Genomic DNA, 26,733 nt, shown 5'->3' on the forward strand with positions numbered 1-26,733 from the left:
AAGGAACAGGAGGGAAAAGAGGAGTAATGCCTTTTAAGAATCTATTTACAACAGGGGACTTGAAAAGGGAAGGCTGATCTGGAAGCCGTAAAAAGGCTGAAATGGCTGAGAGTTAGCCCTTGAGAATGCCCAGAGCAGAGCCTGCTGGGCCAACGAAAGGAAGACTAGAAGGACCTCTGAAAAAGGGCATAAAGTTGATCCACAGCCTTAGCTGTGCACCATTCCACAAACCTATTCCACCTACAGGCGTATACCGACTTAGTGGAGGGACACCTGGCTGCCAAGATTACATCACAAACTTCGGGAGGCAGGTCAAAAGATGTCAACTGCCGCCTCTCAATCTTCACACAAGGAGGTGGGGGCTGGACAGGTTCGGGTGGAAGACCATCCCCTGTTGCTGCGACAGAAGATCCTCCCAACGAGGCAGTCGGATCGTGGGATCTATTGCCAAGCTGAGTAGCCCGGGATACCATACTCTCCGAGCACAGTCAGGAGCCACAAGAATGACTTGGGCCTGGTTGCGCTCAGCACTCTGGGTAGAAGTGGTATAGGCGGAAAGGCGTATAATAGATTGCAACTCCACTCACGATAAAAAGCGTGCTGACTTGGAAATTTCAACGTGCAAAACTGATGACATTGCGCGTTCTTTTTGGTGGCGAATAGATTTTACCAAGGCTCTCCCCACTGCTGAAAGAGACCTTGTGCCACATCAGAGTTCAACGCCATTCGTGATCCATCATGCATCAGCGGTTGAGTTCGTCCGTCCTGGCGTTCAGAGAACCTGTCAGCTGTTAAACCACCAGGGAAATGCCTTAATGTTCCAGCCATGTCCAGAGGCGCAGAGCCTCCTGACATAGGGTCCACAACCCCATTCCGCCCTGTTTGTTGCAGTACCACATGGCGGTGGTGTTGTCCGCGAACACCTGCACTACTATTCCCCGGACAGAGGGAAGCAATGCCTTCAGTGCAAGCCAGATCACCCGAAGCTCCTGAAGGTTGATATGGAGCCTGGACTCCGCCGGAGACCAGAGGCCTCTGATCTCTGCCTCTCCCATGTGGCCACCCCATCCGAGAAGGGATGCGTCCGTCATAATAATAATAATCCTCATTTGTAAAGCGCACAATCACCCGTTAGGGTCTCTAGGCGCTGGGGGCCATCGGGAAGATTAAGCAAGCTATTGCCCAGAGTCACATGGTGCTGGACTAATCTGCCGCCGGTGTCAGGGATCGAACCGTGTTCCCCAGCTTCAGGAGTCAGTCGCCCTAGCAGTGTGTTTCGGTGGGGAGGGGAGAGGGATCTGCCATTGATCCAATCTCGATTCGTGAGCGACCACTGCAATTGTCATGCAGTGCCCTCAGAGATCTGGATGTGATCGAGCAGGTTACCCTGATGCTGCACCCACTGGAACTTTAGGTCCCACTGCAGAGTCCGCATATGTCATCTGGCATGATCCACTAGCAGGATGCAGGAGGCCATCAGGCCCAGGAGCCAGAGGGTCATCCTGACCGAAACCCAGGACAGAGGCTGAAAGATCGGAATCATAGCCTGAATATCCCGGACTCGCTGCTAGGGAGGATAAACTCAAAACTGCGCCGAGTTCAGAACCGCTCTGATGAAGAGGAGCTTCTGAGTGGAAATCAGAGGGGATCAGGTGTAACTTCGGCACGTTGACGGAGAACCCCAGCAAATGCAGGAGGTCGGCCGTGGTCTAGAGGTCGGAGACGATGGCTTGGGGCAAGCCTGCCTTCAACAACCAGTCATTGAGATAGGGGAATACTGGAACCCCTGATCTGCGCAGATGAGCTGCGACCACCGCCATCACTTTCGTGCTGGTAAGGAGAAAGGGGAGCACGGTAAACTGAAAATGCTCGTGGCCTACCGGGAACCGCAGGTAAAGCCGGTGGGCCGGCAGGACGGGGATGTCTCCAGTCTCCAGGGTCGAGGGCAGACAAGACCTGAGATAGTGTCAACATCTTAAACTTCTCCTTCCGGAGGAAGCGGTTGCCGTTCCTGAGGTCCAAGGTAGGACGCATGTCCTTGTCCTTCTTGGGGACCAGACAGTAGTGGGAATAACAACCATGACCTAATTCTGGTCCAGGAACGCTCTTGATGGCCCCCTTGGCCATGAGGGCCGTGACTTCCTGCTGCAGAAGCGCAAGATGGTCCCCGCCATGCGGTGGTACCGAGGTACATGGCTGGAGGGGTAGTCTCGAAGGAGAGTCAGTAGCCCCTTCGGAATATTTTCAGCACCCACCTGTTCGAGATGTTGATGCGCCAGTGGGGGAGATGATAGCGTATTCTTCCGCCCAGTGGCGTTTGATTGGCCTGAAAGTTCGGACTAGGAAATCTTTGAAGTGGATGCTGCGGCGGTGGAGGTGGACCCCAGAACCGCCCCGGCGGTGCCCACGTCCATTGCAGCGCTGAGGTTGTTGGTGCGCAGGCTTGTGAGTCTGGAATTAACGTGTTGGGGCACCCCTTCCATGACCACGAAAGGAGCGAAAAGGCCCAAGGACTTGGTCATAGCCCGAGAGTCCTTAAAGCGCTTTAACGTACTATCCGCTTTATTGCCAAAAATGCGAATGTCATCAAAGGGCATGTCCATCAAAGTGTTCTGGACATCCCCCGAAAATCCTGTTGTTCTGAGCCAGGCATGGCGCCGAATCGCCACCGTTGTGGAAATCGCCCTCTCTAGAGAGTCGGCGGTATCAAGCCCACAACGGATGGTGAACTTAGCTGCGTCTCTCCCACCTGCAATAGACTGGGAGAGTACTGTCTGGGCCTCCTCCGGACAGTTGGGCAGCACCTGCACAACCGGGTCCCACACAGAGTGGGAGTAACGGCCCAAGAGGCATGCAGTGTTCATTGACTGTAGCCCAAAGCTGGCAGATTAAAACAGCTTCTTGCCAAGCTGCTCCAGCTTCTTGGATTCCCTATCCGGAGGTGCGGAAGACAATACACTCTGGGAAGCAGAGGCTTCGACAAACAAGCTCTCAGGAGTGGGGTGTTGGGAGAGAAAGAGGGGGTTGTCCGGAACTGGGCGATGGCGTCGGGCCACGTTCTTGTCCACAGGAGCCCCTGTGTTGGGCTTAGACCAAGTGCTCAAAAGAAAGTCAGACAGTGCATCATTAAAAGGCAGCAAGGGCTCCGAAGAGGTTGCCGCCGGCTGAAGTACCTCAGTCAGGAGGTTAGTCCTGACTGCCACTGTAGGGAGGTCTAGGTGAAGGGCTTCGGCCACCCTACGCAATACCACTGCGTAACTTGCTCCCTGCTCCGTAGCCACGGAAGGAGGAGACAGCATGCCAAGGGCAGGCGAGGTGTCTAGAACACTGGCATTCCCCATATCCTCTGCCCAGTCCGGGTCGTAACCACACTGTTGTGTGAGAGGGTCCTCAGACCCCTTCCTGTCCTCCCCTTCCTCCAAAGTCTGTGAAACAGGCTGCAAATAAGGAGGACCGACGTAGGGGTAAAAAGGCCCCATTGGAGTCGGAGTCGGCATCGAGCGACGCAGCGTCCGGCTCAATGCTGAAACCGGGTGCGACATCGTTGGTAGTACCGGACGACATCGGAGGTGGTGCCGGAGGAATGATCGACATCGGTGGAGGTGTTATCAGGTCAACCGGTGTTGCCCGGGATACGAGCCCGGATCCAGGTTGATCCTTGCGGCGCACCGGCAGGGCCTGAGGCCCAAAGAGTTGGGCCATAGCAGCAAGTAACCCTTGCACCTGAGCATGCGTCGCCGACGGACCCGGGAATGGCGGGTAGGCCGGCGGCGATGTTGCAGGCTCCACCAGAGCCGCAGGGAGGCATTACTCGCGATAGGAAGTCGAAGAGCGGCGACGCTTCTTCGACTTCTTCTTGGAATGCTTCGACTTACCTGACCCCGAGTGCGAAGACTTCGATCCAGATGAATGATGGAGACGGCTCTGTGACCCGTCCCTCGACATCCCCCGGGACGCGGACCTTGAGCGGTGCGGAGCCGACTGACTGTCTCCCAGCAACTTTCGGGACCGCTCCCGATAAGTCTTCGCGCCATGGGCGAGCAGTCGGGGCACGACTTGGAGTCTTGGTCGTGCCCCAGGCATCAGAGACACATGCGGTGCGGGTCCGTCACCAGCATCATGCGATGACAGTCCCCAAAGTACTTGAAGCCAGGCATCCCTACGACACCAGGAGTCGACCGACTCGGAAGAATTAGGTAAAAGGGCTCGAAAAAATTCAGTCACAAAATTACTAGGGGTGCGTACTCTTCACGGATCTGCGCTTGCTGGCAGTTAAAAAGAAAGTACTGAAGTTAGGGCTCATGGGCGCGTCTAAGTAGCTCAAGCGACATCATCCCGGCGCCAATGACTCATGCGGAGCCGCACGATGATGCCTACCGACGGGCAGGGGTACTGCTGACGAAAACTTTGCAGATCCAGTCTGATGCCTGGGGGTAATTCTAAGGTAAGAAATCTACCACTGTATGTTTCTCTCAGATTCATGCTTATGGCTGAAGGAAGACCTACCTAGGAACAAGCTTCCTTGTTTACGCTAGGATTAAGCTAATGAAAATTGATTTGATTTTCTGACACAGGTGGTTTCTACCCTGTATTGCTTCCGTGATTACAGAAGAGAGACAACTGAGAATTCAAACTGCCAACAACCACTTATTCTATGCATAAAAGAGGATTATTCACAGTTGACTTGTAAAGTCATTAAATACATGGGCTTAGTTAAGAAATTTTTGTCTGTCTATAACTGAACATAATCACAGGGAAGGAAAATGCTACTTACGAGTATGCATCTGTTCTTGGCATGTAGAGCTGCAGAGTTACATACTATGCATAGATGGCCACCTAGTTTTGGGCCCGGATGCTTGCAGTTTGTTTTGTTGTAGAAAAGTCTTTCGGAGTCACAGGATAGGTGACTCCTCCTTAGGATGATACTGCGCATGGGCATCGGCTCAATCCCCAGATTGCTTTTCGCCATTAGGGAAGTGATGGAGCTGTACAAGAAGTAGTGATGTCCATGTGATTTGTATCTAATTAAGATAATACTGGAACAGATAAAGGCAGCCGGGGAGGCGGGTGGGCATGTGTAACTCTGCAGCTCTACATGTCAAGAACAGATGCATACTGGTAAGTAGCATTTTCCGTTCGAGGCATATGAGCTGCAGAATACACACTATGCATAGATTGTATAGCAGTACCCACACCTAGCGGTGACTACCCGTATCTGTTGTAGTTGTTTGAAACAGTGTTTTTAATACAGCCTGGCCCACAGTGGCTTGTTGTTTAGTATGCGCATCTACACAATAATGCTTTGTGAATGTGTGCGGTGTAAGCCATGTAGCTGCTCTGCATATGTCATCTAAGGGGATGTTCCCTAAGAATGCCATTGAAGCCCCTATCTTTCTTGTTGAGTGGGCTTTTGGGGGAATTGTTAACATGCGTTTTGCTTTTTGGTAATAAATTTGTATGCATTTAACTATCCATCTGGCGATCCCCGATTTTTATATAGGGTTGCATTTATGTGGCGGCGAAAAAGACACAAAAAGTTGTTTTGTTTTACGAAACGATTGTGTTCTTTCGATATAGTACAGCAGAGCTCTTTTAAACGTTTAAAGTGTGTAGAGCCCTTTCTGCGACTCTTTTCTGAATCATTTTGTCCACCATAAGCGTGGAAGTGTATACTCAGATGTGAGTCCCTTGCTCATTGCACCATCAGGATTCAAGCAAGCCGGGCCGAAGACGGCTGAAATGCCAGAAACCGGTCCCCGGAAGCTTGTTTCCTTCCCAGTATAAGAATTGGCTTGGTAGTCTGTATGTACAGGGCAGGGCCACATGGACCACTGTCAGGAATACGCACTTTTAGAACTAGGATACTTGTTAGAATTAGCACTTAGAATATAAAATCACTGTAGCACCAAATAGCAAATAGAACACACAACCAGTAACTACTGGCAAGAGGTAAGTACCACCTACGCAACCCACCTTAGGAGAATGTTACGCAGGGAACCAGGACCTCACTAGCAACACCTGTACTAGGAGAAAACAACCACCTAATTATCACCATACATTTAGAGGTAAAGACATAGGAATATTACACATGATGCATCACAACCTTCAGAGGTGTAGGGAAGGAAAACACATGATGCATAAACATACATTCAGCGGTGTAAGAACAAGGCACATGACGCATCAAAAACACATTCAGAGGTGCAGCAAAGAACAATTTGCGGAAATCGCATTAGCCCAGAACTTACATCAAAGTCCAGGTTGCGCCACTGCACCAAAACCTAAACGTAGCAGCTGCCCACTACTTGTTGGGCCGCTGAGGACAGGGACAGGGCCTAAACGCTGCAGCTGGCACTAAGTACTGCGCAGCTGGGGAAGGCCAAGTAGGGCGAAGGAGTGCGACTCACTCCTGAGTCCAAAAGAACATGTCCCTAGGAAGCAAAATACCTAAACGGTGCAGCTGCCCACTAATTGCTGGGCAGCTGAGAATCAGCAAAATGTGGCATGGGCTCTCTGTAGCCCTGCAAATAAACTGTGCAACACGTTGGAGCCCTCTGGGCTCTGAACAATAACTGGGGCCCCCAGGGGCAAGAACAGGGCCCCTCTCTGGCCCTCAGGACCCCCACTGGGGTCTTTTAGAAAATGGCTGTGCCCCCTGGGATCCTCTCAGGCTCGGGAGGAGATGGGATGGAAAATGGGGGAGCCACTCGGACTCCAGAGATCAGCAAAGGAGTGGGCCCCTCTTAACAGCAAGGTGCCCACTTTACCAGTGGAGCGGCCCACTCAGCACACGGGGCCGCTCGGAATCTAAATAAAAACGGACCATGCCCCCCCCTCGAGGAGCGGGGGTGAAATGCGGCCATGTCCATGGGGTCCTTCTGGACCCTTCAACTAATTGTGCGCCCCTCGAGAACTAATGTGGCCGTGCTCCCCCCATGCCCAGCCCTCCCTTACTGGGCTCCTCTCTATATGCGGCAGGGGGGACGTGGTCTCTTCATGGTGGTCTGCCGGGGCTCTTGACGCTGCCGGTCGTCTCTCTCTCTCCTCTCTTGTGGCGCCGCTGGACTTCCTCTGTCGGGGCTCCCTGCTGGACACGGGAGCCCCGCAAAACTTGTTGGCGGCCCCGGGGCTCTCCCTACTTCACGGGAGCCCCGGGCCGCGAGAGGACATTCCGCTCTTCTTCCCGGGGGCTCGAGGAGGCGCGGTGGGTTCCCGACCTCCTCTCTCTCATGGCGTCACTTCCGGGTTGCCGCGTCACTTCCGTCCAGCGGCTCCGCCCAAAGTCAGGCGGGCCGCGGACGGCGGCGGCATCCCTTGGGCAGAATACGAGGGGTGGGCACCCTCGGTAGGCAAAAAATGTAGCAGCGAGGTGGGCACTCGCCAAGGCACACAACCACGGGGTGGGCACCCGTTCTGCAAACAACAAGGACAACAAGCGCAACTGAGGGGGCAGGCTCCCTCCGAATGGGACGACACAGCAGGGTGGGCGCCTGCCATAAACACGAGCAAAAACACACGGGCCAGATGCAGGGAAAGTGCCTCAGGCGCCAAAGGCACAGCAATCCAGCCCCTAAAGGGCAAAACAGCGCCAAAGGGTCACAAGAGCCATCCCAGCAAGCAGCAGGGTCCCAGAAAGAAGTCCTCCAGGTATCCAGGGGCTGGGCAGGGCACAGGGAGGCAAGCCCTCCCCTGGGCCCCAGCAGCAGCACGCCCCTGGCAGATTCGAGTTGGGAACAAGAACATTTTTTTGTAAGGGGATACAGCCCCTTTTTATACAGTCAAAACCTTTGTCTCAGGGTGCAGGGTGGGGGAAAAAACAGTTGCAGCTGGTTTTGGAGTACTTTGTTTTCCTCAGCCACCCTTTCCATTCACCAGGCAGGCTAGGGTCATCAGTCGCACCACAGGGGGCTGAGCGAGCATGCTCTGTGGGGAAAGCCCAGTCTTATTCAGGTCCCAGGTGCACCACTCCCTCACATCACACATGCTAATCTCAACACTCACCACCGGGGCAGACCCATGGAGCCTGGCACACCAGCCAGCTCCAGCCAATCACAAGCCAGAACATTCACTGCACAGACAGACACCCTTCTAGAAGTGGCACTTCCAGATAAGACACAAACATGCTGCACGCATCATTGCGCAGCATTCAATCACACGAGTCTGCACATACCAGACTCGAGCCTGCACAGCTCACGCATCAGGAACTATCAGATACACAGACATTCCCCATGCATTCCTATGGGTGGGCAGGCCAACCTTACTTCACGCACTCAGAGTGCGCACGCACTTTCCACTGGGACACAGTGAAAGTGCGCAGAAACCAAAAATCACTATCACCAGGTCACTATTACAAGCAAAAAGTTTAGGGGTGAACCTGCCAGAAGGGCCAAGTCCAACACATTTATGTAATGGTTCAAAGGGATGACCCATTAACCTTGTAAGAACAATGTTCAGGTTCCACACTGGTGCTGGTGGCGTTCTGGGAGGAATTATTCTTTTGAGTCCTTCAATGAAAGCTTTAATAGCTGGTACTCTAAAAAGAGACAGATGTTGTCTGTTTTGTAAGTATGCTGCAATGGTAGCAAGATGCAGTCTGATAGACGTATAGGCTAAGTTACACTTTTGAAGGTGTAATAGATATCCTATGATGCGTTGGATAGACACGTCTAAGGGATCTATTTGGTTGTTTTGGCAGTATATGACAAAGCGTTTCCACTTAGCAGCATAACATGCTCTGGTAGTGGGACGTCTAGCTTCTTTAATGATGTTCATGCATTCTGGAGGAAGGTTGCGGTAACCAAACTATATGACCTCAGGAGCCAGATCGCTAGGTTGAGCTGAGCTGGCAATAGCGTGGTGTACCACGGTTGTCTGGCCCAAGTTGGAGCGACTAGAATGAGTGTCAGGGAATGTTGTTGCAGTTTGCGCACCACTAACGGAAGTAGTGGGAGAGAAGGAAAAGCGTACGCAAATAGTTTTGACCAGTTCATCCATATCGCATTGCCCTTGGACAATGGGTGTGGGTATCTGGCGGCAAAGTTTGGGCATTTTGCGTTTTTGTGGGTGGCAAAGAAGTCTATCTGAGGTTGTCCCCACATTTGGAAGAACGGATGAAGAACTTGTGGGTGAAGTTCCCACTTGTGGATCTGCTGTGTTTGTCGACTTAGCAGATCTGCGATAGTGTTTTGTACTCCTGGGACGTGTTGGGCTAAGAGGAAGATTTTTAGCACAACATATCATCTGTGCTAACTGAGAGAGCTGCAGAGAGTGTGTCCCCTCTTGTTTGTTTATGTAGTACATAGCTGTCATATTGTCTGTGCGGACCAACACAGCTTTGCCTGACACTTGAGTTTGAAATGCTTTCAGAGCTAAAAACACGACTAGCAACTCCAAATGATTGATATGGAGTAATTTTTGTTGCAGTGTCCTCCTGCCCTGCATGGTGTGATGCAGTAGATGGGCTCCCCAGCTGGAGAGCGATGCGTCCGCTGCCATGACTACTTGGCGAACTGGCTCTAGAAACGGTCGTCCCTTGGAAAGGTTCCACCAATGATGAGTCCGACCGTCTACCAACACTAGGTCTGTTAAGTGACCTTGAGCCTGGTTCCATTGGCGTGCTAGGCACTCTTGAAGTGGACGCATTTGCAATCTTGCGTGAGGTACTACAGATATGCAAGATGCCATCATTCCTATGAGTTGCATGAACACGCGAGCTGGTAGCGAATGTTGTGGTTTGAATTTTGTTAGGAGAGTTTGTACACTTGTTATCCTGACTGGAGAGGGATAGGCTAGTGTTAATTGGGTGTTTATTGTAGCGCCGAGACATTGTTGTATGTGCGAGGGGTGCAGTTGCGATTTGACGTGATTTACTGTGAATCCTAAGTTGTGAAGCAGTTGAATAGTAGCTTTAGTGTTTCGCACACACTGTTTGTATGAGCTGGCTTTTATGAGCCAGTCGTCCAGATATGGGAAGACATAAATCTGCTGTCTTTTTAAGTGTGCTGCTACTACTGCTAGGCATTTGGTAAACACCCGTGGCGCTGTTGTGACTCCGAATGGGAGCACTTTGAACTGTTAGTGTTGTCCGTCTAGCACAAATCTGAGATATTTTCTGTGTGCTGAGTGGATGGGAATATGGAAGTAGGCGTCCTTGAGATCTAGAGTGACAAGGAAGTCGTTTAGTACCAGTAATGGGAGGACCTGTTGTAGTGTGACCATATGAAAATGATCCGACTGTATGTAAATGTTTAGAGGTCTAAGGTCTAGGATGGGTCTTAGAGATCCGTCCTTCTTTGGTATTAGGAAATATAGGGAATATACTGATGCTCTGGAACTATTTCTATTTCATTTTTCTGCAGGAGGGATATTACCTCTTGTCTGAGCAATGTTAAATGGTCCTGTGACATTGGACGTTGCTTGGGTGATATGTTTGGGGGGGGGGGTAGATGTTAGTTCCAGGCAATAACCTGATTGAATTATTTGGAGCACCCACCTGTCTGATGTGATGTTTTCCCAGGCTGGCAGGTACTGTTGAAGTCTTCCCCCGACAGGAGTGGAATGAGGCGGGGGAAGGAAGTCATTGGGCAGGGGTAGAGGCAGAGCGTGAGTTGGTATTTTTGCCTCTGCCTTTGTTATTGTTACCCCTGTACCCACCCCTTTGGCAGCCTTTACTGTAGGTAGACTGTGTAGGGGCTTTGTACAAGGTAGAAGCTGTGTCTGAAGTATATCTCCTGGTGGTACCTCGATAGTTTGAGCGACGAAATGAACGTCTGGGAGCCTGCGATTGCAGGGCTCCCATAGATTTGGAGGTGTCTGTATCTTTTTTCATTTTCTCTAATGATACATCTACCTCGGGTCCAAATAGGTGTTGTTCGTCAAAGGGTTGGTTAAGAATGGCGCTTTGTACCTCGGGTTTAAACCTTGATATGCGCTGCCAGGCGTGTCTGCGTAGCAAGGCGCTGGTGTTAACTGCCCTAGAGGCCGTGTCTGCTGCATCAAGGGCACACCTAATAAAGGTGTTGGTGATGTTTTTCCCCTCCTGGATGAGCTCGTTTGCTCTATCCTTGTACTTGTCAGGGTGGTGCCTCATTAGTGACTCTAGCTCATCGTAATGTGCCCGGTCATATCTGGCTAGCAGTGCCTGTGTATTGGCGATATGCCACGTTTGCTGCTTGAGACGCTGTTCTTTTGCCTGATGCGGCAAGTAGCTTAGACTCTTTATCTGGTGGTGAAGCCTTGACGGATGTTTGTGAGTTTGCTCTCTTGCGTGCGTTGGAAACTACAAGTGAGTCCAGTGGTACTGGGTCTTTAATATATTCTGGGTCTGATGGGGCAGCTTTATATTTTCTCTCTATCCGAGGGTTAATGACCCGAGTTCTGAGCAGGAGTATGATTGATCAGTCCTTTGAGCATGGGCAAGATGATTGAAGACCTTTGTGCATTATCGAATGTATCCATCAGGAAGACTTCCTCAACAGGGTCTGTATAAATATCTACCCCATGATAATGTGCAGCCCTGTGAAATAATTCATTACACCCTATAGTGTCTTCTGGTGGGGAAGGCCTTGAGGGGTATATGCCATCCTGAGGGTCATTTGGGACATCTGGGGTGGTATAATTGTCCCACGGGTCTGGGGATCCTGTGGGCGTTGTTGGATCAGGTGTGTTACCCCTCATATCATCAGAGCTATCATCCCTGTGTGGTGTGATAGGGGATGCTGGAGAATGCTGTGGTGGTGGTGATGGTACAGGCGAGAGAGAAGGGGAAGGCAGTCTTAAGGGAGAGGTAGCCATGTCCTTCTTCTTTGAATGCGGAGCTGGAGCTGGTGTGTCCAGTGGTCGCTTTTTTGGAGCCAAAACTAGGTGTCCAGTGACTGGGTCCTTAGCCATAGTCTTTTGAGCAGGGTCTGGGTAGGATAAATCCACTACAGGGGATTGATCTTTTGGTGCGGAGGAAGTCATGTGCACCGAGATGGCCTGTTTTTGTTTCTTGGCAATGTCTTTCACTGGGGAGGTGCCGTCTTTTTCGGCTCCAAAGCTTTTTTCGGTTTCAAGTGTTTTTTTGGTTCCGGTAGGGTTGTTGGATCTGATGACCATTTCGGATCAGAGGATTTTTTCGGTTCCGGTGGTGTCTTGGAATCCGAAGCAGGCTTGCTTGGTTCCTGCCTGGGTTTCGGTGCCGAAGGAGTAATGGTGTGCTTCGGTGCCGATGGCTTGGATGTCGGGCCGTTGTCTTTTTCCGTGCCGGTGTGTGTGGGCCGGCACAGTGTGAAGGTCGACTCGAGCTTGAGTCGCCTGAAGGCTTGGTTAGCTTCTTAGCCGGGCCCGAAGGTGGGGAAGTAGAAGCAGTTTGATGGTGTGCACCCGAGCTGGAGGGTGAGGGTGTGACCGGGGCCTTCTGGGTCGACGGTCTTACTTACGACCCGCTGCGCTGGAGTGATGTCCTCGACTTCGGAATCGTCTGCTTCGGAGCTGCTGTCGGCGTCGTGCTGTTCAGGAACGTTGACGCCTTCCTCGATGATGTCGTCCGGAATCAGAGCGGAAGATCTTTGAGCCATTGTTCTCCTCGCTCTTCGGTCCCGGATAGTCTTTTTGGAGCGAAAGAGGCACAAGCTGAACAGTTTTTTGCCTCGTGCTCCGGAGACAGAGGTTAGACACCTTATGCGGGTCGGTGTGGGGAAACTTCGACCCACATTGAGGACACTTCTTAAATGGCGTCCTTTCCATGAGCTGGAGTTGAGGCCTAGGTAGGCCCGAAGGCTGTCGACGACGACCGGAATCGAGATCCTCGATGTTTGAAGATTAGTGTCGACTGGAAAGCGTTCGAAACTTAGTTTTGCAGTTTGGTGAGGATTGCGCGCCGAAGGAAATCGGTTCCAACACGGAGTGCTGGAAACACATCCGAGCCCGGTGGCGGAAAAAAACCAATCTGGCAATGGAGCCGATGCCCATGCGCAGTATCATCCTAAGGAGGAGTCACCTATCCTGTGACTCCAAAAGACTTTTCTTCAACAAAACAAACTGTAAACATCCGGGCCCAACACTAGGTGGCCATCTATGCATAGTGTGTAATCTGCAGCTCATATGCCTCAAACACTATGTTTAGATCGCATTTTGAAGTGTTTTTACTATTTTAATAACTGTATTTTCATTACAATTCACACTGAGTAAATTCATTTAACTTTTTGTAAATGCATATGGCTAGTGTAGTATTGAAACTATGGCTCACCATGAGCCTATTCTTGTCATTCAAATTTTAAGGCTCGATATTTCATTTTTGATTTTAAAAACTCTTAAATGGTTTTAACTAACCAAAATGAACTAGTCATTTATTAAAGATGGCCTCAACAACCCAGCAACGAAGTATCCTTTAAGACCGTTAATTTTGGCTGGGTTAAGGAGAGGGGACCGATGACAGTCCAATTGTAGTCCAGCAATCACCACTGTAGATCTTTCGCAAACTACCCCAACACTTGGATTGAATCGGAGAGGTTCACTTGGTGCTGAGTCCGCTGAGACTACAGATCCTACTGCACATCCCACATGTGCCACATGGCATGGTCCACAATCAGGATACAGGAGGCCAAAAATTCTCAGAGCCGCTCCCACTGAGACCCACTTCAAAGGCTGAAACATTAGGATCACAGCACGAATATCCTGAACTCTAGGAGAGGGAAAGCTTGAAACACTGCTGTGTCCAGGATGGCTCCAATGAACGGAAGCTGTTTTGAAAGAGTCAGTTGTGATTTTAGCATGTTGAGAGGGGAAAAAAACGATGTCAACAAGTCAGCGGTCCTCTGGAGGTGGCTTACCATCATTTGAGGTGAGTCCGCCTTCAGCAGCTAGTCGTTAAGGTCTGAGAAGCCTTCACAACCTCTGCAAATGAGCTGCAGCCATTATGATCACTTTTGTGAACACCAGAAGTGCAATGGTTAGGCCAAAAGGGAGAACCGAGAACTGGATGTCCTTGTGGCCTACCTGAAACCGCTGATAATGTCTGTGGGGCTGTCGGATGAGGACGTGAAAATAGGCATCCAGCTGTTGTGTGTTTCTTGCATGGCCCATTGTAGTTTTCCATATGTTAGCCTAACTGCACATATTTTAGGCCTTATTTTTCTTTGCACCGTTACTATATAAACATGCTTGCTATTGTGCCACATTGTACTTTAACACAGAACCATCATATGTTTTTGCAATCTGTGTATTTCCCGAGATTTAGTCTGAACACCACCTACAAGATCAAACAACAATGTCTCTTGTTATTCTTTCTGGCCAGGCACTTGGACCTAGACATAACACAAGAATGCAGCTGTTTATATGTACATGTATTGACATGTAGATGAGCACAGAAGCCAAAAACACACACATGGAACGAGAATTCTGAGACGGAAGCACTGCACCTGCTGAGATGTAGAACATTCATCTGTATATGCTAAGGTACGGGGAATGCTAGTAATCCCAGAGATCTTTTCTAAATAATCAGTTAGCTTCAGAGGAAGGCGGTGGGGCTGTCCTATATAACGAGAGGGTTTTTTGTGGTATATGGTTTATTAACCCTTTCCATGCTCATGACGAGCTGAGCTCGTCATAATGCACGGTTGAGCTGTGCTGGTGACGAGCTGAGCTCGTCATGAAACAATGGAAATAATCAAAAGTCAGCACGGGAGGGGAAAACACCTAGCAGCCAAGGTGTTAACCATGCTAACAGTATTTTTATTATGCATTTGTTTTCTAATTGTGGCACGAATACTGTAGTTCAGAGCACTATAGTTAAAATATTGTAAACATCCTTCGTGTCTCCTGTTTATCTTATTGTTAAAAAATACGAGTGAAAGAGAAAAAGGGTGCGTCCTGTTATTGCGATTCCTGAGATGGTCGAGAGTGTTGTGGTCTGTCCCAATTCACTTGTTTGTCTGGTAAGGTTAGGAGGGTAAGTGTCGCACTACACTTAGTCTGACTTGTGCTCATGGATACTGCGGTGGTATGGTGACTCACTCCCTTCATAATGATGTTTTATGGTCCCAAGCGTAGTTCTGTTCCTGAGCAAAATCCATGTAACACTGCAGGTCGAGAGCAACCATCTAGTCTCCTGGATCTAAGATAGACAGGACTTGGGCTGGGGTAACCATTTTGAACTTGTCCTTCCAAAGGAAGATGTTCAGAGAGCGGAGATCTTGGATTGGACTGAGGCCTCCATCAAATAATGAGAATAGCAACCAAACCTGTTCTCTGATGCCTGCACAATCTCTTTTGCTCCCTTGGCCAAGAGAGCCAGAACCTTTGTTTAGAGTATGGACAAGTGGTTCTCAAGAAGGAGTGTGGTGTATGTGGCAGGTCTGGCGGGACAGGGAGAAAGGTGCAGGAAGTAGACATGTTCTATGCTCTGGTGCACCCATTGGTCAGACGTGATACTCTTCTAACCAGGGAAGTGAAAGCTGACTCAACATCCTATAGTGACGATCGTGTGCTACCAAGGGCAAATTAAAGCTGTATTCAGCAGCTAGAGGGCGGGGGTGTTGGGTATAGCCAGTGCCTAATTTGAGCCGGTGGTGGACCACCGGCACTAAGTTTTGGGGACTTGCACTTATTTTTCCTTTGCCTAAGGGCAAGGGAGGGCAAAACAAAGGGGAAAGAAGGTGGAAGAGAGATGGAAAACTGTCACAAAGGGAAAAGCAAGAACCAGCAAAAGTGAGATAATGTGGCAGGCATTGTGTGGTAGTCATGAGGGGAATTCCAGACTATGCAGCCTTGGTATTTGGTGACAGACTAATGTCTTGGGAGGAGGAAAGATCACTAGTGTTCAGTAGATCTTCAAAAATATTGAGATTAGGAGTCAGAGTCACATAGCTGTATTAGTCTTTGGAGCAGAGTTGGGGGAGAGGAAGGTCTGAGCTTCCAGAAATAGGAAAAACACTAAGAGCGCTCAAGTTCACTTGCAACCTAAAAAAAAGCCGAATAAAATACTAGGTGCATCTCAATCTCTATTGTTTTTCATATGGCGACTTTGAGACTCTCAAAGAGTTCGCAAGTCAACTACAGTTAGTGTGCTATGGAAGACTTGCTACCATAACAACAAAACATAGGTGACCACATTGTTAGTTATCTTCCCAAACGTATCTTTATAAGTTCACCTTTTAAGAGTAGCGTTGTTAATGCATAAAAACAATACCTTTAAAAATTCCAAGTTGATATAAGGTAATCCACATGTTCTTAGCTCCATTTCTAGGGGCGTGAGAGTGGTTAATAGCTGCAACGGTATAATAGAGCCAAGGCCTGCCCGCACTGCTGTCATGCACTCAATATTTTGAAGTTCAAGCATTCTTAGGTTCCTGATTGCTGTTGCATATAAATCCTTGTTTTCCCATCTGATGAGTAAAGCAAAAAACAACAACAAAAAAGAGTTTTATATGTGTTCCAACAAGTATAACGTACAGGGTGATTCACTGTACTTGCACTTTGTAAATTACTTTCTTCCTCTAAGTCAAAATGGATAACAAATCACTTAAATATTTTAGTACAACCAAAGAGATCCTTATGGTGTCCGCTAGCCTTAACCTTACTGTTGGCTCAGGACTGTATCACCCTCAAAGGTTATACATCAGAAGATCTTTGACAAAAATGATTTGGAAGGTCTGGGCTGTGTGGTTCCAGGAGTTTCTTAATGGTTCTTTTGAGTTCACAAAAATTGTTGAATTCAATCAATCACTGGGACAACCTTAATTAGCCAACATATGCCTGGTAGACCTGACTTCACCACACATCAAGTGACCTCATACCCCTCCACTTCTCTTTCTTACCTTATTTGTTTCAGCTTCTTGTACACTCAGGAGTTCAAACCCTTGTCCTACATGGAGAGCCCTTGCTTTGCCTCCTGCTAGCATACTCCACTTATTTTATAGCTTTCTTGTTTATCTGTAGAACTGTATGCTGTTCTACATTGTACCCTGTAGCGTGCATATACTAATTACTATGTAACAGTTTTTATTTTTACTTGTTTTTCAATAAAATTGTCTGAGCAAAAAAAATTATCTTCAGACATAACTATGAAATCATAAACATTTTCCGGCTGAGTGCAGGTGTTCTATTATTAGCTCCAGCAGGGCAATCATTTTGTAAATGATATTTAGAACACACTATTCTTGTCAGATTATATTTACCCCAAGATATTCTTGTACCATATCAACATATCAGCCATATAGTTTGTCCTAGACTTCCACACTCATAATGCTGCTTCTGTAAGACTTTCTCCCTTTACAATATTTAGCCAGACAATTATAGTACACTTGCACACAAATAAAACTTATGAATTACAGGGTTGCAAGACGAACAAGTTACTTACATTCAGTAAGGTATTTTCTGGTTGATATTCCATATAAATGCAGTTTCTCATCTTTTGAATTTCCTCAGGTGCCAGACTGGCTCCGAACAGCTTTCACAGAAATAGCCCCCGCCCACCGGCAGGTGGAACCATCAATCCGACTCTGCAACAACCTCTCTTCAGCTCTTGAAGTGATGGCACAGAGCCATATGTGGGCACCACCCGTGCCTGATAATGTCAGTTTGCCTGAACTCTTTTGCAGTCTCAGGCACAGAACTACCATGACAAACGGAAAGAAGGGATTTATGTGAATTTCTAAACTTTTACAACACAAAAAGTATTAACAGGGTGAGGGAGGGCAGTGAGGAATCTGGGACAGCTAGAGTATCCATGAGTAACCTTGAGGGGTGGGGGGGGCTGCTATGTTGCCAGAACATGGCAGATCCTGATGACAACACATCCTGACTGGGTTATTTCCTGCATTGCATTTCCCTTTCTTCTGTCCAGAGAATCTAACAAATGGCTACTCATCCACACAAGGTCTTTTTGAGTAGTCAGTGTAAAAGCTCATTGCATTTTTGGGGGTTGAGTCAATAGAATCTGTCTTCTTCCTTTAAAAGGTGAGAGAGAGTGAAAAATATTGGTGATAGACTGGACAACATATAAAATTCCTACTACTTTGGATAAGAACGCCACCCATTTTCTCATCACTAACTTGTTCGGAAAGGAGATACTGTAGAACGGTTGCACTAGGAGTGCCTGCAATTCACTCACACAGCATGCAGAGGTGATGCCTTGCTGGGCCAATGATCATAAAGACAATAACGCATCTGAATGTCTGGCCTTAAAAGGATTGGTAGGACAAGCACAGCAAGCAACAGATTTCTCTCAGCACCCAGCCTACAAGAAATTTGTTCAACGCTGTTGTGTTGCAAGGATAACATTGACTACGGCGACCAGAAGGTCGAATGTATTCAACTGTCACTGTTATAAATCGTAGTGTAGATCTTTCTAAAGTGGTGGTTGGATTGGAGGGTAAATGCTCATGCTCCAGAGCTCTGGTTACCATAATCTTATGGCCCAGTATGGGGACATCAAGATGATTTGGGGCCAATCTGTCCTGACTTTCATCAGAAGTCAAGGGAAGAGAGGCAGTGATGCAAACACACACTAGAGCCACATCCGAGCACCGTTGGAATGTGTATCTCAGTGACTTTCCTAGAGGAAACTCCAGCGCCCAGAAGGGTAAACACTGTGTGCACTTGCCAGTGAAGATCAGATCTAACTAGGAAAGGCTTCACTAGTCAAAGATGCCCTTACTACTTTGATGGTGGTGATGCCACTAACCAACATATGCTCGGCTTATCTTCTCTACTCTTTAGAGATCCTTCTAGATGGCAGGCTACTAGAAACATTTTCTGCTAGTCAAGCCATTTCCTTCATAGTAGGGCCTCTTTGCACAGGACCCCACTTTTCCTGCTAGCTGCTGTACCAAATTGCGATTTGTTGTCCATGAGGACCTGCATAAGCCTTACCTTAATAGACAGCTGGAAAGCTTTCAGGGCGGCATAAATTATTCAAAAGGTTGATATAGTAGTTGACTCTGCCGAAGACCAGAGGCATCTGATCTCTACATCTACCAGATGACACCCCAATCCCTGCAGTAACATGTCTGTCACAAGTGAGCAGTCTGGATTGGGAAGGGACAGTGGCCTTCTGCAAGTCAGGCTGGTGCTCATCTGCCACCACAGAAGACCCTGAAGAGTCTCCTGTGAGATCTGGAAGGAGTTCGAATGGCAACTCTGATTCCAGGAGCCAGCCAACGTTCCATGGCAAAAGCTGCTTCAAAGAAGTTGGACCTGGTTGAAGGATCTCAATTAACAAGTTTGCATTGGTTTCAACAGAAAGCAACTGTAAATCAAATATTTCTGCAGCTCTTCGGGCAGTTACTGCAAAAGAGGATCTTCCCTCCGCTAGTGGCACACATGGTGAGTCTTGCTTAGACTCTGGGGCTGTATCCAGTGCGCTGATATTTTGTAAATGCAAGTATAGCTTATCATCAGTATAGTGAGGGGGGAGTAGGTTGTCCAAGTCTTCATCAGTGTTCTGTTGAGTATTTTGCATACCCTAAACCGTGTTTAAGTCGGAACCAAATATGGCCTCTAGCCTCTGATAGCACTGGGGGTTGATGGAGGGCAAAGATTAGAGTCTAGGTCACATTGACTGATGGCGCCTTTGTGCTCTCATAGTGCGACACAGGCCTGCAGTTTGAACTAGCGTTGGAATTGGCCTGGAATTGGGTCCTATATGGTCAGCTGGCATCAAAGGAGAGTCCACTAACAGATGTTCACCGGGTGCACCGTGCAATTCCGTGGGACGCGGAGCACCAGAAGGAGCCGGAAGCATCTGAAAAGCTGCAGCAAGGCCTCCTTGAAGGTTGCAGTTTGCTCTAGGGTATAAAACGACCTTGGTAATTCTGAGTGGAGAGAGAGAGCTGAGTCCCACTCGGCGCTCGTGTATAGGTCATATCTTAAACTTCGCAGAAGACTGAGACGAAACAGATATGACCCGGAGATTTAGAAAAGGAGGGAATTCTAGTTTGCAATAACAACCTCTTATTATGGTCAGCAAAACAGCCAACACCTGCAGTCATGGTGCAGTTTGAATCTTCTCATTTTCGGAGGAGACATTGTCCATGGCACACAGATGGCACCTAGAAGTCGTTGGAAAACTTGGGCAGACATTTTTTAACCTTTCACTCCATAGAAATTGTTCTGAAGTTAAAGATCTGCAATTGGCCTGAGTACTCCATCTTTTGTTTGGCACCAAAAATTAGATGGAGTAGCACTTGCAATGTCTTCACCTGTGGAACTCTCTCTCCGCCTCTCTGACCAGCTGCAACTAAACGTCCAACACAATGATGGAAGTGAAGGATACGAAGGGGAGAGTGTAACTTAGTTGAACATTCTGTAGAACTAACTGATCAGAATTTGTAGCATGCCAGTCAGGCCATAAAAAAACTCATTCTGCCCTCTATTGGTTTACATCATCATGGGAGGAGGAATCAAAGCAGCTTTGCTGCAGGAAGGAGGAGGAAATAAGGACTGCTTTCCCTGGGGGTGTCAAAGGCCTCTGTCACCATCATGTCGCCTTGAGCCACAGACTAGCTGTGTTGGCTGTTTTAAGATTTGTGAGGGCTGCCGTTGCCAACAGGAAACAACTTGAGGAAATACTCAGATTTTTTAGTACTGTTTATGAAACTGATGGGTTGGAGAGTGCAAATCTAACAGTCGGCTGTAGCACAGCTGTCTTTAAATTTTTCAAGCGCAGAATTCACCTTTTCATCAAAAAGCTTGGAAGGACAAGTTACTTACCTTCCATAACACGTTATCTGGTAGAGACAATATCTAGCTGCAGATTCTTTACCTTTGAATAGATACCCAAGCCATACCATCGTGGCGGATGGATGCAGAAAGATTTTCTACACTAAAAAGTCCTGCAGGACCAAACAGGCAAAAGGCCTGTCCCTGCAGACCTGACTGTCCAGGCAGTAATGCTTGGCAAACATGTGCAGAGATGCCCCATGGCTGCCTGGCAGATGTCCAGGACTGGGAAACCCAGAGCCAACGCCGTATTCGCAGCTTTTCCCCTGGTAGAAAGGGTCCATAAGCCTTCAGGAGGCAGCTTCCTAGCAAGGACATAGCAGATTTTAATGTAGTTAACTACCCAGTGTGAAATGGATCTTTTCTGCACTGCCTGACTTTTTAAGCTCCTACGAAACCCACAAAATATTGGCTGGCCACACAGAACTCTTTTGTGAGGTGACGGTAGAACAACATTGCTGTTTTTTGGATCCAGGCGGTGGAGACACTCCTCTTTCTTAGAGGGATGCGTTGAAACAAAAAAGGTGGGTACAGTGACTGATTGACCCAGATATAATGGGATCACCACCTTTGGTAAGAATGAAGCACAGGTGCGAAGCACCACCTTATACACAAAAGTCATAATGCAGGGAGGCTTGCATGATAAAACCTGTAACACACTCACCCTCCAGGCAGATTTTATCGCCACCAAAGAGCTGACAGAGCGGAAAGATAACCGTTGAGAGTACCTAAAGCAAAACCCTGCTGAGCAATGGTATGAATAATGAGAAGAATATTAGACAGAGAAGCAGAAAGAGGGTCAACAGACCATTCTGTACAATATTATTTTTTAAATTGGCCACAGCAGGAGTATACTGTCTTAGTGGAGGGCCGCCAAAATAACATTACATACTTAAGGAGGAAGGTCGAAAGCTATCAATTGTCGCTGCTCAATCTCCACGCAAGGATGCAAAGAGTTGACAGGTTCAGGTGGAGGACCCTCTCCTGCTGCTGCGACAGAAGACACTCTCGAAGGGGCAGCCTGATCGGAGGACCGATGCTCATTTAAAGAAGCTCTGGATACCAGACTCTCAGTGCCCAGTCCGGAGCCACGAGAATTACTTGAGCCGGCTCATTCTTGATCTTCTTCAGAACTCTGGGCAGAAGTAGTATGGGCAGAAAGGCGTACATGAGGCCTGAGCTCTACTCGCGATGAAAAGCGTCACCAAGCGATAGCCGCCTTCGAAACTCCAGTGGGCAAAACTGCTGACATTGCGCAGTCTCTTCGGAGGTGAACATATCTAACCAAAGCTCTCCCCACTGCCGAAAGAGACCTTGCTCCACCTTCGAATGGAGCGCCATTCGTGATCCGCTGGGCATCAATGGCTGAGTTTGTTCACCCTGGCATTCATAGGACCTGCCAGGTGTTGAACCACCAGGGTTATGCCCTGCTTTTCCAGCCATGTCCAGAGACTCATGCCCTCTTGACAAAAGATCAACGACCACATCCGCCCTGCTTGTTGCAGTACCACAGAGCGGTGGTGTTGCCCGGGAACATCTGCACCAACTTCCCCTTGACAGAGGGAAGGAATACTTTCAATGCTAGAAGGATCACTCACGTTGATGGTGAGCCTCAACTCCGCCGAAGACCAGTGTCCCCTGATCTCCACCTCTCCCAAATGGCCGCCCCATCAGTTTTGTACGAGCCAGGAATGCAGAGCTATGAAAGATACTGACCACTGGTGCACTGAAACTAGGGCCCTGAAAGGGACGACCTTAACCCTAGAAATCAGTTTACAGAATGGGGAGGATGGGTGGGGCGGTAAGGAATCTATCACTAACTTAGGTTTCTTACAGATATATCGTTACCGAAGGTAAGTAACTTGTTCATCTGAAAGAAACACGTTAGTGATAGATTCCTTACCTTAGAATAGATACCCCAGCAATACCAACCCCGGTGGTGGGTCTGCGAACAAAGATCACACCAGAAAGTCACGGAGAACAGAACGGCCAAAGAAGCTGTCTCTCCGGACTTGACTGTAAAGGCAATAATGCTTAGTAAAAGTGTGCAACAAGACCCACGTGGCTGCCTGACAGATGTCTTGCAGGGGGACACCACATCCCAATGCAGTAGTAGCTGCTGTCACCCTGGTAGAATGGCGCGCAATCCCATCGGAGTTTCCTTTTTAGCCAGAGAATAACAGGCCTTGATACACAAGATGACCAAGTGGGAGAAAGTCCTCTTGTGTACAGCCCGACCTTTCTTGGCGCCCAAATAGCCAACAAAGAGCTGGTCATCCACCCGGTCCGGTTGTGTGCGATTCAGGTAAAATGAGAGTGCATGTTTTGGGTCCAGACGGTGAAGCCTCTCTTCCTCTCTGGAAGGGTGCGGAGGCGGAAAGAAAGTGGGCAAGATGATAGTTTGCCCAATGTAGAAGGCAGTGACAACCTTTGGCAAGAAGGAAGGACGAGTGCGAAGCACAACCTTGTCCGGATGAACCGACAGAAAAGGAGCCTTTCAGGAAAGAGCCTGGAGCTCACTCACGCGTCTAGCAGTGGTGATGGCAACCAGGAAGGCACTCTTCAAAGTCAATAAACGAAGAGGACAGTTGCGAAGCGGCTCAAAGGGACCTATCAAATAGGTAAGAACCAGATTAAAGTCTCACTGTGGCATTCCAAACAGTATAAGAGGGGAAATGTGAGTAATGCCTCTGAGAAATCTATGCACAACAGGAGACTTGAAAAGAGAGGGCTGATCAGGGAGCCTGAGAAAGACCGAAATTGCAGAAAGATAGCCCTTAATAGTGCCCAGAGCAGAACCCTGCTGGGCCAGAGAAAGAAGGAACAAAACGAATTCTGAAAGAGGGGCAGAAAGGGGATCCACAGCCTTTGCTGTGCAACATGTCACAAATTTGTTCCACCTGAAAGCGTATACCGTGGAGGGAGCCCTGGCTGCCTGAATAATATCACAGACTTCAAGAGGCAATTCAAAAGGAATGGAAACTCGCTACTGGTGGGAGCAAGGGAAGATCTCTTATCTCGACTCCAGGTAGTGCAGAATACAGCGGCCCGCCTTGCCCTCAACATGCCGGCAAGAACACCATCAGTACCGCTGCTGCATCAGTTACACTGGCTCCCGGTGAGGAAAAGAGCTATCTTTAAGATGCTCTGAGTAGTCTTTAGATCACTACAGGGGAAAGGCCCGGCCTACCTTAGGAATAAACTCAGGTGGTATCAACCGGCCCAACAATTGAGATCCAGCAATTCCAACTTTCTGTGCACCCAGAAAATACGGAGGGCATGCAATGGCGGTAGAGCCTTTTCCTATTTGGCAGCTAGCCATTGGAATATGCTCCCACAGAACATCAGGTCCTGCGGTGAACTAACGAACTTTAAGAGACTGTTAAAGACATGGCTCTTTTAGATATAAAGCCTCACTTATTTTCCTCTTTGTACAGCGCCGAGAGATCCCCTTGGGGATGATTTGTATGCACTCAATAAATCCCCAAAGTAAAGTAAAGTAAAGAATCAACTGCTGCTTCTCAATCTCCACGCATGTAGGTGGAGGCTGGACAGGTTTGGGTCGAGGTTCGTCCTCTGCTGCTGCGACAGAAGATCCTCCCGAAGAGGCAGTCAGATCTATGGATCCATGCTCATACTGAGTAACTCGGGATCCAAAACTCTTCGAGCCCAGTCCGGGGCCACAAGAATGACTTGGGCCCGGTCATGCCTGATCTTCTTCAGCACTCTGGGTAGAAGTTTTATAGGCCGAAAGGCGTACAATAGACCACAGTTCCACTTCTGATGAAAAGCTTTGCTGAACGAGTGCCATCTTGGACGCGCAGAAATTATGACATTGCGTGTTCTCTTCGGTGGCGAATAGATCTAACCAAGGCTCTCCCCACTGTTGAAAGAGACCTTGTGCCACCTATGAGTGAAGACGCCATTCTTGATCCATCATGCACCTGCGGCTGAGTTTGTCCGCCCTGGCATTCGAAGCACCTGCCAAGTGTTGCACCGTCAAGGAAATGCCTTGACATTCCAGCCATGTCCAGAGATGAAGAGCCTCCTGACATAGGGTCCACGACCCCACCCCGCCTTGCTTGTCGCAATACCACATGGCGGTGGTGTCTGTGAACACCTGCACTACTCTCCCTTTGACAGAGGGAAGGAATGCTTTCAGTGCAAGCAGATTGATTGCCCGGGGCTCCAGAAGGTTGACATGGAGACTGGACTTCGCCAGAGACCAGAGGCCTCTGATCTCCGCCTCTCCCATGTGGCTGTCCCATCCCAGGAGGGACGCATCCGTCACCACTGTGTGCTCCGGTTGGGGAAGGGAGAGGGATCTCCAGCTGACCCAACGTTGGTTCGTGAGCCACCACAGTAACTGTTGCGCAGTGCCCTCCGAGATCTTTACGTCCTCGGACAGGTCCCCCTTGATGCTGTGCCCACTGGAACTTCAGGTCCTACTGCAGAGCCCACATATGCCATCTGGCATGATTGGTCAGCAGGATGCAGGAGGCATTGAGGCCCAGCAGCCTCAATGTCATCCTGACCGAAACCCAGGACAAAGGCCGAAAGATCACAGAATCATAGCCCGAATGTCCTGGACAGGCTGTTAGGGAGGATGAACCCGAAACTGCGCCGTGTCCAGAACTGCTCCAATGAAAATGAGCTTCTGAGAGGGAATCAGGTGAGACTTCGGCACATTGATGGAGAACCCCAGCAAATGCAGGCGGTAGGGCGTAGTCTGGAGGTGGGAGACGACTGCCTGGGGCGAGCCTGCCTTCAACAGCGAGTCGGCGAGATAGGGGAAGACTGAAACCCCTGATCTGCGCAGATGAGCTGTGACCACCGCTATTACCTTCGTGAACACCAGAGAGGCGCTGGTAAGGCCAAAAGGGAGCACGGTGAACTGAAAATGCTCGTGGCCTACCGTGAAGAGCAGGTAACACCGGTGGGCGGGCAGGACAGGGATATGAAAATAAGCATCCTGCAAGTCCAACGCTACCAACCAGTCTTGCGGGTCTAGGGCAAACACGACCTGAGCAAGTGTGAGCATCTTGAACTTCTCCTTCAGGAGGAAGTGATTGGCGTTGTAAGGTCTAAGATAGGAAGCAGGCCCTTGTCCTTCTTTGGAACCACGAAGTACTGGGAAAAACAACCACGACTTACTCCAGGCATCGGAACGCGCTCAATGGCCCCCTTGGCCAAGAGGGCCGTAACTTCTTGCTGAAGAAGTGTCAAGTGATCCCCCGACATGCGGTGGGACTGAGATGGCATGGCTGGATGGGTAGTCTCAAAGGGGAGGGAGTAGCCCCGTCAGACTATCTACAGAACCCACCTGTCCGAAGTGATGGTGCGGAAGTGGGGGAGGTGATGGCGAATACTGCCATCCTCTGGCATTTGGTTGGCCTGAAACACCAGACTAGGAAGCTTTGGAGGCAGTGGCGGCACGGGAGGTGGTGGACTGACCCGCCCGCTGGCCCCGTAAACCACCTCAGTGGGTCCCACGTCCACAGACGCGCTGAGACTGTTGCTGTGCAGCCCTGTGGCTCTGAAATTAAAGTGCTTAGGCGCCCTTCCTTGCCCACGAAAGGAGCAAAAAGCAAAAGCGGAAAGAGTGCGAGTGGCCGTATCCCGTGAGTACTTAAAACGCTCAAACGCACTGTCTGCCTTGTCGCCAAAAAGGCGAGTGCCATCAAAGGGCATGTCCATTAGAGTGTTCTGGACTTCCCCTGAAAAGCCAGTTGTCCTCAGTCAGGCGTGGCGGCGTAGCGCCACTGTTGTGCAAATCGCCCTGCCCAGCGAGTCGGCGGTGTCAAGGCCACGACAAATTGTGAACTTGGCTGCTTCTCTCCCCTCAGCAATAGCTTGGGAGAGCACCGTCCAGGCCTCTTCCGCACACTGAGGCAGCACCTGCGCAACTATGTCCCACGCAGAATGGGAATAATGGCCCAAGAGGCATGCAGTGTTTACAGACCGCAGCCCTGAACTGGCGGAAGTAAACAGTTTCTTTCCACACTGTTCCATTTTCTTGGATTCCCTATCCGGAGG

The 26,733-nt window shown here is 49.2% G+C and overlaps 1 protein-coding gene across 1 annotated transcript in view; it reads right to left on the reverse strand.

Moving 5' to 3' along the window:
* Positions 1 to 26,733, reverse strand: part of HECTD4 (HECT domain E3 ubiquitin protein ligase 4) — a 2,691,195-nt gene that overhangs the window by 182,985 nt on the left and 2,481,477 nt on the right. The window contains exon 77 of the mRNA XM_086943079.1: positions 16,166 to 16,361. Within this exon, the coding sequence (XP_086799205.1) occupies positions 16,166 to 16,361 (196 nt within the window). The remainder of the gene's footprint in view (positions 1 to 16,165; positions 16,362 to 26,733) is intronic.

The sequence above is a fragment of the Lissotriton vulgaris genome, chromosome 11 (assembly GCF_964263255.1).
Source record: "Lissotriton vulgaris chromosome 11, aLisVul1.2, whole genome shotgun sequence".
Lineage (NCBI taxonomy): Eukaryota > Metazoa > Chordata > Amphibia > Caudata > Salamandridae > Lissotriton > Lissotriton vulgaris.